At 44.5% G+C, this 15132-nt stretch overlaps 1 protein-coding gene across 1 annotated transcript in view; it reads right to left on the bottom strand.

Moving 5' to 3' along the window:
- LOC118419411 (stress response protein NST1-like) overlaps positions 1-13949 on the bottom strand; it is a 21668-nt gene extending 7719 nt beyond the window's left edge. Inside the window, exons 1-3 of the mRNA XM_035825779.1 lie at positions 13035-13949; positions 12376-12938; positions 494-629 (exon numbers count right to left, since the gene is read on the bottom strand). Coding sequence (XP_035681672.1) covers positions 494-629; positions 12376-12938; positions 13035-13670 — 1335 coding nt within the window. The 5' untranslated portion in view covers positions 13671-13949. The remainder of the gene's footprint in view (positions 1-493; positions 630-12375; positions 12939-13034) is intronic.
- Between the last annotated feature and the right edge of the window lie 1183 nt (positions 13950-15132).

Raw genomic sequence — 15132 nt, 5'->3', positions numbered from 1 at the left:
AGAAAGACTAACATAACTCATATGCATTTCTGTCATCCATTGAATATTGGTCACCTCACCTGACATCCTGTGAGTAATGAAGCCATTAAAATAAGCCATTCCCTGGAAGTGTTACAATTTTCCATAGAGGAAATATGTGAAGATCCAAGATCCTTGCCCATCTACCAAGTGCTTGGAAAGGTGTGAACAACATAGTAGTCAACCACCTGTTAACTATGGAGTGGGTCAGTGGGAATGTACATGTACATACCGTGAGTCCAGGTATGGGTGGGTCAGTGGGGGTGGTACTTACTGTGAGTCCGGGTATGGGTGGGTCAGTGGGGGCAGTACGTACCGTGAGTCCGGGTATGGGTGGCTCAGTGGGGGTGGTACGTACCGTGAGTCCGGGTATGGGTGGCTCAGTGAGGGTGTACATTCAGGTAAGGGTGGGTCAGTGGGGGTGGTACCTACCGTGAGTCCGGGTATGGGTGGGTCAGGGGGGGGTAGTACCTACCGTGAGTCCGGGTATGGGTGGGTCAGTGGGGGTGGTCCCAGGCCTCTCCCCTGCCTCCAGGGAGAAGTTGAGGGGTTGTGCGATCGGCGTGCTGTTCCATGTGGTGCTGATGCTGAAGTTCAGGTACGGCTCCATCCTGAAGGGCACAGAAAGAACAGAAATCTATACTCAAACTTTTCATTCGTATGATTATTGGGGTGGGAAACTTGTCAAACTCCATTCTCAGCAGCTGAGGGATGTACCATTCGTTAGTTGGGGGTGAGTGACACAGTTTGTCAACATCTAATGCTCCTATCTCAGCCAACTGTTTTCCTTCAATACCAGCAAGAACGTCCTTGATCCTAGAGTCTAACCATTTATTTCAGTTGCATGTTTTATTCAATTGTCAAAGCAATAGATACTGTAGTGTAACTGGTAACAAACATTTGGCACCCGTCCATTATGGAATAGTCGATAGGGAAACTAACTTCCGGGTATGCCTGGGTCATTGACTTTATACCCTTGTGTACAGTGCATGAGCAATAGTTACAGTATCACGCTACCGCTCAAATGTCCCCCAGCGGTCGTTCAGCACTGCAATTACAGCGAGTTGGTGCCTAGTTTGGGATCATTGGCTAAGGCAAAAATATCAGACATTTTACATTCAATTTGATGTAAGCTTTCCTTCCTCTTTTCATTTTATCCACGACGCATCATGTACTTTTTTATACACTTTTATATTGGCTCACGTTGTCCTCCATTTTTGTACATACGCTTTCTTCATTGCCTGAGGACCAAAGAGTTCACATTATCATTCCGCACTCTGCTTCAGGGACTGCGACCTTTGAAAACGTAGCACTGGGTAAGTGTTGATTAATCGGTGTGTGAGTAAGCTATTGATTTTATCATCTGTCTTGCATCTCCTGAAGCTGAAATGCTGTTTGATTTGTTGAAGTAATAAACTAAAATGAACGCTCCCCACGCCTGTGTCCCGGCCGGTGTACCTCCCAGGCGTCGTCCAGGGAAGTCAGAAACAAACACGGTCTTATCTTCCAATATCTCCCCGGAGATAAGGTAGCCCGTCTATCGATTCTTGTGACTTATCTCAAGTCCTGTCTGTCAATATATCACCTGGAATGACAACGATCTTGTTGATTTCAAAAGGTTCTGAATCGGCTCTCTAGTTTGGTGGGAAGTTAGTTTGCCCGTGGGGCGTCATTAGAGGCTTTGCTCAAGTGGATGCCACCTGCAATGTCGATAGAAATGAATCGAAGACAACTTCGAGGTTCGATTAATCCAAACTCGCCATATAGATCCGCATGGCACAGTAAAACGTTAAACGCCGCACGTACCGGGTAACTTTATCAACGTTCCCGATGAGTGCTTAATGAAAAGATTGTTGACATGTGCAATTGGGTTACAGACATTTTGCCATGACGTGAGACATCTTATTCTATCTGTACATAACGCTCATGTTATTATCTCCAATAAAGTATGTGGCGTCTTTCCTACCACGCATCAGAGTGGGCCAAATTTGACAGACAGTTTTATCGGTAACGCACTCAAACCTTCTCATCTGATTTTACCACTGATGCTGTTCGATTTAGGCGATGCACTTCGGAACTGGCCTCCTTCGGAACCTTCTAGGATCACTGACGTTTATTGGGGGAGCGCTGATTCGTGCATGGTTTTCCAACATATGGGCCAGGTTCTCTCAAATTTGTCCGCGCCGACTAGCTGGCACAAAAAGACATCCTGTGTGAAAAATACGTCGGGTGGTTGCTACTGATAAGGGCTCTGGTATTCTGACAACGTATGGCCAAGTACTATGGGCGACGTGTAAGTTGCGCGTCTTATCGGTACTTACCAGTTTGCAACTTGTAAGCTGTAAAATGTGTGATATAGAATCTTACATCTGCTAATTTGGCGAAAATCGCTCGGACGATGATTCTGCGGCAATCACCCGAGCCTCGCTTATAATAACTTTATTGCACAACAATTGTACACGGTACAGAGTATGGCTTATATGTGACAGGGACGGTTTTCAGGTGAAAAATACGCACAACCCTCTGTCGATCTTAAATATGGCCGATCTTCCATCGATACGCCTGAAGATCGTGGATAATGTGACAGGGGGTATAAGGAAAATCCTACGAATGTGCCCCCGATCCCTAGGATGAAAGTTATGAAGTATGACGGTTGGTAGTAGAACTTTTACGGCTTAGTTGAGCTTCACGCCAATCGAAGACAAAAGCAACATTGGGTCACGCATCGGAGCTGCGCTTCGTATATTAAATTGCCATATACCAGTCGTTCCCATAAAGTGAGCACATGTCTAAAATCAACTTCTATGCTTTCTGCCTTCATCAAGAGCAAATATACGTAAAGAATACCACAGAGTAAAGAAAAGTAAGAATCATTGATCCAGGTGCGTGACTCCATTTTCCACAATGATTTTCTACAAAAAAAAGTTTACCTAATGATACGCACGATGCACATGACAAATAATTCCAATACAATAAATGTTTCCTCAATTTCTTCTCCAAAGACGAATATTTGAAGAGTGCCTCCATCGTAGACTCATATCCATGTGTTCTAATTTCCGTGTGTACCGACAGTCTGTCTACGTAAGCGTGTGGCGCTCGAAATAGATCGCAAATCAAATGCCGGTGGATGGGTACCATTGTAAGTGTGTCTAGTAGTTTCTACCATTCATCATCATGTACTGGCGGCAACCTGCTGTGTAGGCGGCAACCAACCCCTAACAACTTGGTGTCTTTCCTCCTTGTACCGTGAACAACAGTGGACCACATCATACGCGTAAGAAGTCAAACTACAAAAGAAGACAAATTAGTATCTTCCTAGATCCTAACACCATCCTAAACCACCAGGGCTCCGAGTAATGGAATCATTATTTTTAGCCTCCACAAGGACGTCCTGAAGGGTTGTGAATCGAACGAATGATTATAAGGAATGATAACATTTCCTCTTGGAACTGCGTGACAAATGATACTCTTTGGCCAAACTCCCCTGGTAAAATTATCATTCTCCTTGTAGCCAGCTTAGTTTGCTAGCGACCAAACTGTAATGATTTGCACCAAAGATTCTTGGCCTCTACCAGACTGCACAGGTCACTGGAAAAATAGGAGGTCAAAAACTGCACTCCCCGGCCAGCTAACTCCTCTGGCGTGTTATCTATTAGTATCTATCTTTTTGGCCAATTTCTACTATTTTCCCAGCGTCCTGTGAAGCCGGATAGAGGCCAAAGGATTCCTGGGTCTAGCTATTTGTGGAACATTTAGCGGGACGTGCGCTACGTCAACGCAATTAATTAAAAACCTGATTAGGTTAAAAGAATTCATTTCAAGAAGACATTAAGGGGGCACAGCTTGAATGTGAAATGGCTCTTAGATTGGCCCAGATGAATCTACATTTGTAACCTGGTCAGTGACTTCGTACCTTTCGGACATTTAATAGAACTGAAACATTAAGATCTACCTGCTCCCAGTGCCGAGACATCTCGGAAACACCTGCTACCTCAAGTACGATTAAATAATCCAAACATAATTAGATTCGCCTACAGGGAGAGAATCCGGGAATCGACTTCCGTAACTAGGTTTGCTTCAGTAAGCGCTACTAATGCCAAATGCAGAGAGGGAAAAGATTGGATAAAAAGACATCCTTACTTTCAAAACCATTTCAAAGTTTATGTAGCCTGAACCCATTGAGTCTGCCTTGGGTTGTATTTCATCGGCCATGCTAGTATACTATAATGGAAATAACGACCAGGGTTAGGATAAATAGCGAATCGATTGAACTTATAGTAGAAGAGCACCAGGATCGTTTTTTCCCCGAGACATATCATACAGTGGAACTCGTTACACTTGCAGCTAGATGTGCAGAGGTTGGGTGTGGTTGTTCAGTGTTACATATAACCACCTGCCTGCTACTGCGCCGAGTGCATGCGAAGCTGGTGTGTTACGCCGAAGGGCGGTTATACAGATGCACAGAAGCTGGTGTGTTGTGTCAAAGTTAAGGGCGGTTGTACAGGCTGTACGGCGCAGACGCAGGCAAAGGCACACATACAGCATATGTGTTGTTCTCAACGGATGATTCATGATCCATCGTCGCTGGCTCCTAATATCTCTGTGGGAGGGCCGAGCATCGATCAGGACTTTTGAAAAATGGCAAGATTAATCAAGACAAGGTTAAGTTCAATAACCGGAGGGGTATTGAACCATGCACAAATAGGCGTCTTCTTTTGAATTGAAAACAAGTGACTAGAAATTGAACAATGAATGAATGAATGAATGAATGAACGAATGACCATTATTGTACGTTTATGCTAAAACAAGCTAAGTACAGGTCGTAGCGAAAGGCATAATTTGATATAAGAAGTGGTATACCATATGCCACTATCTATAGAGACGGCTACATGCTAGTATGTACAGGTTTGACTTCTTCTCGCTTCTTAAGACAGTTGTAAACATATGGGCAGATGTAATCAACAATACGTCATTTTTCTAGTTGCATAAGGAATATGAATTTTTTCCGCACTATTTAGACAGCGGAAATTAGGGAACATATGTTGCATGTAATCGAAGAGGACGTTTATTTCGTTGGTGTATAAAGTACAGCCAATGCTTTTAGACCCAAGTAATTGTTATGCTGCCACACACAGCGTGTAACTTATCAAATGTAAAAAAAGTAAATCAAAATCCAATAAATTCAACAGGCTCAATGTGTTTATTTGTGACTTAGACTTTAAACACATTACTTGGTACTTCACATCTGAAAATCGATTAAAACTGGAAGTGCTGACCACGGTTCAAATATCGGAGTCGTAATAGGCAAGAAAAAGAAGCGCAATTCAAGCTTCACATTGATAAATGCATTAAAATCGACGTGTGCATGAAGGCGGCTACATGGTTTACCTCTCAAGGTCGTGCGAATGTGGACCCTCTGTCCTGATGGCTTGGTGAAGTAAGATGAGATTATCATTAGGAGCTACACCGATATGGCGGGAGAACGAAAATGTAATGGCCTAGCTCACAAAACCGCCGCGCTAAGTGCCATTCTGGTGGTGTTAATGTATTGTAATGACCCGTTCAAAGGCACATGCATGGATACATATCCTTCGCAAACATGCCGTAATGGCATATCCAGCATTTTAGAGTGGACTTTGATAATGCACATCTCGCCAAGTCCTGGTAGGGGAAGGGAATGTGCAGTACGCTGGAGTTTGAACTTGAAGTAGACAAAGAAAAGAAAGATAGAAAGAAAATTGAACTATGAGAGTTGGTAGTACGTTCCTTCCCCTTCCGTGAAACCATTACGAAACAACCTTGAATGGATGGAAAACCCTGTTTAAACTATGTAACACGGTGAGTGGTTGCTGTGCAAATTGGCAAAGGACCTTGTACGTAACGTTACAGCTCAGAGAGGAGAACCAGAAACAACCAAAAGTCTACACTTTCCATATCATCAATCTCAAATCGAGTTGTTTGAGAATTCAAAAGCGCTTAGAAGGGTTCATCAGACATGCAGAACCAAGGTGTGTGACACCCGTTAAGTCAGTCGGTGTGACAGGTGTGTTACCATGAAGGGCACTTATACCGGCGCAAAAGGTACAATGCGCACAAAAACCTTCTTGACCCAAAACTACTCGGTTCCAGATTGCCTCACCTTTCCCACCTCGTGTTGATCACAATCGGTACGGAGATAGAAATGACGTCCACCAGCACCAAGAACGCCACCACGCCGGCCAGCAGTCGGTACTCTCGCAGCTTCCTCCCCAGCGGAGACCCTCTCTCCTCCGCCGCGTCCTCACCCGTGCCCGTCAGCCGCTCTTCCTCGGGAATCTTGATGACGAACGTGTCCGAGTCGCGGCCACTACCACCGGCCATAGTCCGGACTCCTGTTCCAGTGGAGTGCCTGGTAAGGTACCGCCTGCCTTTCGTAAGTGTTAGTCTCTACCAGACTGACTACGCTGACTGTTATAGGGAGAATAATTTGCCAGGGGAGTTTTGCTACCAGAGGAATTGGCCTGCCTCTGATCTCCGGAGGGGAAACATTAACCTTAGCGCGACCAATTTCCCGAATTGTTTTGCCGATCTACGACCCCTACTCCTGTAGGAAGGCCTGGTGTAGGCTGCGTAAGTGTTCCGTCGCGCACGCCGTATGAAAGTGCGGCTTCCCACCCCGGCCGCGTATGGTAGTGCGCTTTGTGGCGTCCCACCTGTCGTTTGAAAGTGTTGTGTCCGGATCCCGCCCGTCGTACGGGGAGTGCGCCTCTCAATATGCAGCAGGGAGCGGGATCGATACACCTCCTTGCGGTTTAAGTCTCGCCAAGGAGGACGCTCGAAGGGCAATTACGGAAGGACGCGACCTATTCCAACTTGACGAAGATACATGACAAGCGGTCCGGCTTTCTTCAATCCCCTGGGTCGCCTCTGAGGACAGGGAGATGTCTGATTGTGATCTAGCGCATTTTCCGCTTCATATACCAGTAATGTAATATATAGTTTCTCCTGCTGAAATACTCCCCCTAAGGACGTCTTCTTGTCGAAGGAATCCTTCAAGATCTTCTTCTGCAGCCACCAACAGGCCTAGGGATGCTCTGTGCGACAAGAAACCCTTTTGACAGGGGGTGAGTGCTTTCCCTGACGTCCCACTCGCGGCTACCCGACTGTTATTGCTTTTCTGTCACCACCAGAGCCATATGTTCAACACAGGAGTCATAAAATCCATTGAAGACTTGTTTGCCCGTCGAAGTGCTCTTTTGTAACGGTAGACTCATACCCAGCTCTAGGATACTCATTTAGGTCCCAATGGGGATATGAAATGTACTTTATTGCGTTTGTACATGTGATGAGTAACGTTTTTATTGATAACTTGCAAACATATGACGAAAGACTATTCCTACAAAGTTGGCAGGGACCACGACATTTATTTTGTTGGCAGGCCTATACTCCAGTTTTTCATAATTCTTATTACACGTACTACCAGCGACGAAGTGTGCATAGTTGATTGCTATGTGGTTGGTTGGTTGTCTAAACAAGGTGATTTTGATTTCGGTATCATGACATGGTATTTGAAACTCTGCTTATATAGTGGCGTCTTTGGGACATAGAAAATGTTACAAATCAGATCCAGGATATACACAGTCAACAGGCTACCCTAACAACCTTCCTTGTTTGCGTTAGAAATAGGTTACTTAGCGGATATTGTGCCATCAGATAATTTCTGTTGCTGTACTGGGCCATGGGATAATGCAAGACGAGATAGGGATGGAGCTGCGGCTACAACGGGGATCTACAAGCTTGACAACTTGCTTCTATCGCCCTTGTTGGTGTACGCCGGTTATGTTAGTCCTGTCAGCGCTATGGGCGTCCATGGATTTAAGGCGATGCCTGGATAGAAGAGGGTTTGTCTGGTCGACAGATGAAGCATGGGCAGGATTAGAGAGACGGATGATATCACCGTCACATCTACGCAGATGGAGAGCCTCTGATCATCCTCTCTTTCACCCTATAACAATCGCTTTCATGAAGTGACGCGAGCAACTCCTGTAAAATCAATCATTCGAGTCCCACTTTATCTATTTATAATCTCTCATGATGAGGCCATGACGTCTGGCTAAGATAGCACGCCGCGCCACCCTGTCAGAGATCTGTCATGCTTTAGGTGCACTCTCATTGCACTTGCGTCAAGCTTGCGTCACTGCGGGGTTCGTTCACTGTGTCACTGTCGTGTTATTTTCCCCAATTTTGTATAATTAGATATTGCATGCGTAATACGTAAAAGTATGACTTAGAAGACGACAAAGTACACAAAAAATAAGTAAATTCGTTCTTTATCTCTGAAATTCTTTGAGTATCTTTCGAACCCCGCACCCCCGCAGTGGCGCAAATGCAGATATACCTTTACACATCGGTATATCTCACACAGCTACAAGTGGGGCTTTAGAATCCTCTTCGTGTCCTCGAAAACAGTCTGACGGACTGCTAGTATCAGCTTGTGATGGATGGAGTGGGATAAGAGCAAGGGTAAACAAAGAGTGTGCCGTAAGCCTGGCTAGTACTTTTTCCACTTTGAGGAAGAGTTCACATGATTGACACCCAACAGTATAGCTATAACGGAGTTGCCCTAACTCTGCCTTCAGGTCAGCATTCGCCACATAATCCTATGATTCATCATAACTTTCATGGCACTTGAACAGAGGTCATACGTGGTTTACTACCCCCTGAAGGACCGTAGGCTCACCCCACTGTTGGCTCACAGTCTAATCTTGGCAGGCTATATCCGATAAATGCATTTAGAAGAGCAGTAAATGTCAGAGACGCATCTGTCATATGCGGCACAGAACATCGCCAAATTCCGAGATCTAATACTATACATTGCACCATGTCGTGCAATAAAGTTCCCCTATAAGATATCAGTTACTGGGCGTTAGAAAGATATGGGTTGCATGTTCATATCTACGCGAATGGATGCTGCAGCAGCTTCACGATTTTAGAAAGAATTGGCGCTTCAAAGACCCAAATCTTGGACCATGACTTACAGCATGCACACAAGTTGACTTTTCTAATGAAAGTTTTTTACGTATGCTTTACGAATGCTTTACGTGTCCTTTCGAGTAGTGAAGGGCACATGCGAGGCTTCAAACTCCGTTGAGGTAGTTGTTAGACTGTTTATTTACAGTCCTCAAATTAAAGTTAGACCAGGTATGAGATTGGCCCATGTTTAAGAACGTACCGAGAATCCTCCTGACTTTCCTCCCTCGTCAGCAAGACAGCAGGTACCGTGATCATGACCACTCCGACCACCAACGCCACAGCGGCCACGAGAAGGACATTTCTTGTGCATGTCTTCGTCTGGAAACTCGTCGCATGCTGGCCCGCCTCTGTAGTCGAGTCGGCTCCCGTGTCATGTTTGCCCGCCATTTTATATTTGCCAGGTCTTTCCCTCGCAACACAACTTCTTAAACTGGACCTTGGTACAAGTTTTCACAAGGTGATTTATAGTTGTGTCGCACCGAAGCAACCACCTGATTTTGGTCACGCCCTCTTTGGGAGCATACTTGTGTTCCAAATATGGTGTTCCAAACGGCAGGTGGTTGTGGACATATCATACACCGTACCGGACCGAAAACAGTATGACAGTTGATGGACTTTTAGTACTGCCGGACTTCGACTGATAATACCCTGTTTCACTGATGGCCACCTAATCATTTTCTGATTTGTCCCATTCCTTCAACATTGGATGCTCGGTTCTGGAAATTTAGACAGATTACGCCAAACCGGGACAGGCGTCCATTCCTGGTTGAAAAATAACCAACCAACCAAAACAACCAAACAACTAGCCAACCAAAACAACCAAATAGCCAACCAACCAACCAACCAGCAAGTTTTATTGTTTGACATCACGTGACTTGGGTCAGTTTACTGGGTCATGCAAAAGGTCCTCTACAACACCTGTGCTACTCCCACTACACAACCTCCCAACTGAAATTCTCACCTGACTTGAGACGGATGTCTTTCCAATGAACTAGATCCTTGAGACATGACTGAAATATTGAATATCAAAAATCAAACGCCCCCCCCCCCCTCCCCCATGGTTCGTCCCTGATGAACCTTTATGAAGTGTTATTAGACCTTTCCTTATATCGCTGCTCTTTGTCGGTACCGATTTTTGACGAATTGAAGCGTTTTGACCACGCCCCTTACCCCCCCCCCCCCAACACACACACACTAAGGTCGCACATTGATTAGGGACAGGCAATGAATTATTCTAGAATGAAAAAATTAGTGCATTAGAAAATCACAAAATAGATAAACAAAAGTAGAGCATACCAAATATATATGCGCAAACTCTAGCGTAGTCTCTCTGAACTACAACGGCACGTTGGACTGTAGATACGCACACTTCATCGTTAGTGAGTATCTCGATTGTTTTGTTGAATGTGCAAATATCAGAGGCACCATAATACGCTACGCTCCTTTGTAATACACCTTTAAATGGACATAGACGTTAGTGCCAGTCTTTGGATAGCCTATGCTATATCTAATCACCAGTCCGATTTGTGATTTTAAAACAACCAAGCGTTGCATTAAGGTACTTTGTAGCCTGGCCACATTGTAAATATTTCACATGTTTTACGATGTTGACTTATCACATTGTATTTTGCCACCCATAGCTTATTTGCAGGCTGGTTTATTTGCTTTCCACCGTTTCTAACTCCGTTCTGTCTAAAGTCCGTACACTGTATTGTTCAAAGGTATCATATTCCACGATTCTGAAACAGCCTTAGTAAACATCAACAGTTTAAGGTAGAAAAAAGACTCTTAGAAAAGAGAAAAACTCTTTTTTTTTAACTTCTAAAAGCACCCCTAAAAAAACTACCCGCAGACCCAACACATGACGCGCTCTAAAAACTACAAAAGAGACCCAAAAATGTCTTCCAAACACATAGCTTTAAGCGCCTTGGCAAACATCAACAGTTCGGAGCAGCAAAAAAGAAAACTCCAGAAGAAATCGACAAAACACAATGACAAAAGCTGCCAATCAATAAGTTGTTCAAAGGCCTGTGCTGGAGGCTACGTGTCTTGCACAGCATCTGCTGTTTGCGGTTGAAAAGCTGACCTTTGCACGCTTCAGACACTCTGACTGTCAACACATGTGAAAACACATGACTGAACCAGGGCAGACTACGGTACTCACAATGGAGGGGGAGGGACGGTAAAAACTACTACATTTAACTACGGTAGTGGAAAGTGCAAGTTACAAAGTTTTGAATGCATTGAGGACGGCAGTACTTTTATTAATTACTACAGCAGTCTACCCTTTAGATTTACTGCTGTTATGATGACATTACAAAGGAAATCTTGGCAGACAGAGTTGGTGAACTCACCTGACTTTCCGTAAGGGGGCGGGAGGTAAAAAGGGAAACCGTTTGAAATTCGCGTCAGCCTTCAACTTCAGGACGACCGTAAACGCGGACAGGGACAAAGCCAGAAATGTCAGCCAGCACTTTCGGCATAAGTTCGTCATGCACCCCTTCTGTTACCCCTTCAGTGGAGGGAGGGGCAAACTGACCCCGCTTCTTCACATGGGACGAGTTACAGAGAATGAATCAGCTGCAATGGCGTATGGTACTCGCCAGGAGGTGCTATTACCATGAAATAGTTTGCCGAGTTACTCATTGACAGAACACGCTTTGAAAGAAAAACGTTAATCTTTGACGAGGATTACGTGGGTGACGTAAATACCACAGTTACTATAATGTACGTGGCACAGTTTCGTGACACCACGAGCGAGCAGATTATGTCTTCTGTTCCCAGAGTACATGTAATGCATTATTTCTGAAGTAGTTGTAATGTTTGCAGCGTTGTAAATTCGTCAATCTTGCTTCGTATACATCCTATGCATCCTACCTTCAGACCTCATTTCAAGGAGGAACAACTTGTATGAGAGTGGAGCGAGCTTCTGAAATTACATTTTACACGCGCAACCTTTCGTGGTGCATTAAATGATTTTGCTACAATCAGTAACTCTATGTGTGAAGTCAAACATTCTCTTCAACCGACAAGTCAAAGAGGGCGGGTCAGAGTAGTCCAGGTACAGATACTACATGCAATAAGGAGCAATACAGACTAGACATCAAACAAGCAAACAAACAAAATGCCTGTAGCTTAGTTGTGACCTCAATTGTGGACAGCCTTGTTAGATTCTTATCCGAATTTTGCATTTTGCATGCTAAAGGTAGCAAAATGATCTCCCTCCCCTACCTGTCTACTTACCTGTATACTGTCACCCCATTCGCCTTTTCATAAAGGATTACTCATAGTCTTAACTGCTACAAAGTTACATTTTGCCTGTGAGTGAAGTGAAGCCAGCCTCACCTGTAAGCTGTTCTCGTTGTGAGTGGCACCACCACTGCGATGACTATGATGACCACCAACACGAACGCCACGATACCGAGGATGATGATCTTCTTATTCTCCTCCCAAATTCCGTCAGGCTTTCTCCTCTCAGGCGATATCAAACCTTCCTCTGCGAGAATTTCAATCGCATCTGGATCCGTGGCAACTTCCTTTTCTTCTGGCACCAACTTTTCTTTCTCCTCATCCTCTGGTTTTGTCTTCACTTCTGCCTGTTCCTGCTTCTCAGCTTCTTCCTCCTCTTTCTCTTGCTTCAGCTTCTCTTCTTTTTCCTTCTTAGCTTTCGCGGCCTTCTCGTCCTTTTCTTTCTTTTCCTTGGCAGCCTTTTCATCCTTTTCTTTCTTAACTTTAGCAGCCTGTTCATCTTTTTGTTTCTTTTCTATAGCAATCTTTTCATCCCGTTCCTTCTTCTCTTTTGCGGCCTTGTCGTCTTTTTCCTTCTTTTCTTTAGCAGTCTTCTCGTCCTTTTCTTTCTTTTCTTTCTTGGCTTTTTCATCTTTCTCCTTCTTTTCTTTCTTAGCTTTCTCCTCTTTTTCCTTCTTTTCCTTCTTTGCCTTGTCGTCTTTTTCCTTCTTCTCTTTCTTTGCTTTTTCATCTTTTTCCTTCTTTTCTTTCTTCGCCTTTTCATCTCTCTCCTTCTTTTCTTGCTTTGCCTTCTCATCTTTTTCCTTCTTTTCTTTCATCTTCTCTTCCTTCTCCTTTTTCTTCTTCTCCTTTTCTTTCTCTTTCTCCTCCTTCGTCTTTTTCTTATCTTTCTTCTTGTCTCCAGGTTTTTCTTTGTCCTTGTCCTCAGTTCCTTCCACAGGGGGAACCTCCTCCCACAGCTGATCTTCCGACTGCCATAAGAAAGAGGGACTTTCCTTCTCCACTGGTGAGCCGTCGGGATCGTGGAGTTCCGAAATTTCCATCGTCATGTTTTCGGGAAGTACTTCGGGAGACGTCGGAGGCTCCTCGGTTTCCTTCTCCTTCAGAGTCGCCCATGTCTCCTCCTCGGCGCCCTTCTCCCCCTCTTCACTCATCAACGGTTTCTTCTCCCCTTCACTCCCTTCTTCCTTGATGCCTCTCTTTTGTTTCTCCTCTTCGAGTTTCTCTATGTTTCCGGTTGTTTTCTCCAAGAGTGCTTCTATCTCTCCCCTCATTTTCTCCTCCGGACTGACCTCAGCATTCTCCTCTGTCTCAAACTTCTCCTTGACGTCTTCCTCTCCTGTGGCACTCTCCGGAACTAGCGGTTTTTCACTCATCTCAGCGGCCTCCATGTTGATTTGGCAATGTCCTCTTGCTTACAAGTTGCAACGTCCCTTTTTGCAGATTGTGCAGCTGCGGTGCTGTGTTATCCCCCTGAAGACCTCTAGGCGTACCCTCGTATATAGACTGCAACCAAAGCCAACTTCGTAACTCAGGGAAAAAGTGGGTCGGCTGCAGAAATTGGCGTATTTTGTGATCCCGAAATATCCCGCCCTCCCAACATAACAGGTGGAAGAACAGTTGACCTAGGACGAGGACCGCCAAAATGTGGCTAATATTTAACTTCTTCTCCTTTCAACCCCCAAATAACCTCTAACCCCAGACATGACACATCCACTGTGTCCACAACTCGGGCAAACATGGTGCGATCTAGCGTTGGGCAACAAAAGCGCATGTCAGTCAGTATTGTCAGATCTCATATTGACGAACCAAACAATTAAGTCATCAGGATCAGGGGTTGCATGGACATTTTGGGCGTGGTTTACGGGTAACGCTTTGTTCCAGGTACTGAACAGGCGGTTGTATACTACTTTACACAGTCTAGCCCAACCTAACTCTTGTTCATGCAACAGGTGTTATAGGTAGCCTGGCGTTGGGAAACAAAAGAGCGCATGTCAGATCTCATATTGACGAATCAAACAATTAAGTCTTCAGCATCAGGGGTTGCAGGGACTTTTGGGGCGTGGTTAACTGATAACGCTTTGTTCCAGGTACTGGACAGGCGGTTGTATGCTAGTACTGTATTATTCTGTAACGGGCTTAAGCCCAACATGCAACAGGTGTTACAGGTAGCTTGTTTATACGCGTACACTAGCGCCCTCTAACGAAGCGTTTAATGGATGCATTGTCCATGACACGGAACCTTCCAAATAGCACCTGACGCCGTTGCCTATCTATTTAGTAGTTTTGATAATATTTATCATCGCATCAAGAAAATACATTCAATCAATCAAATGGTTGATTCATGATAAAACAAGACACTTGTAACCAGCGGCTGAATTACGACCTTGTTGTACAGCACCACTGCGTTATAACAGTGTCATTAAAATCACATACAATCCATTTATTAACGTCATTTTGCAATCTTATTGTTCAGCAGGAATGCCATGTATGGTATTTAATTTTTTTGTAAAAGTGAAGATGACTTGTAAATTCCAGAAATTCAACTTTACCTTTTATGTGCAATAATCATTTAGTTCGAACAGGGGCGCTTTTCATCAACCACTTTCATTTAATAATCCAACAAAGTTTTCACAACTTCTCCCGTGCCTGTACCCTTTACGGGCCCATATTCGACAGACCCCTCTACTTTGATACCATAGCTTTTAAAGTTAGTATTTACTACAGAGTATATTACCCAGTATGGTGTCTTCACCGCTTGATTATTGATATTAAAGTGTTGTAACGTTAGGGAACAAATGCTTCAAAGCGGAATCATACATCGGCCACCAACGAAGGTGTGTTTCGATTTCC

Source organism: Branchiostoma floridae, chromosome 7, assembly GCF_000003815.2.
Source record: "Branchiostoma floridae strain S238N-H82 chromosome 7, Bfl_VNyyK, whole genome shotgun sequence".
Taxonomy (NCBI): domain Eukaryota; kingdom Metazoa; phylum Chordata; class Leptocardii; order Amphioxiformes; family Branchiostomatidae; genus Branchiostoma; species Branchiostoma floridae.
Note: the sequence above shows the minus strand (reverse complement) of the source record. Positions and strands in the feature narration are given on the sequence as shown.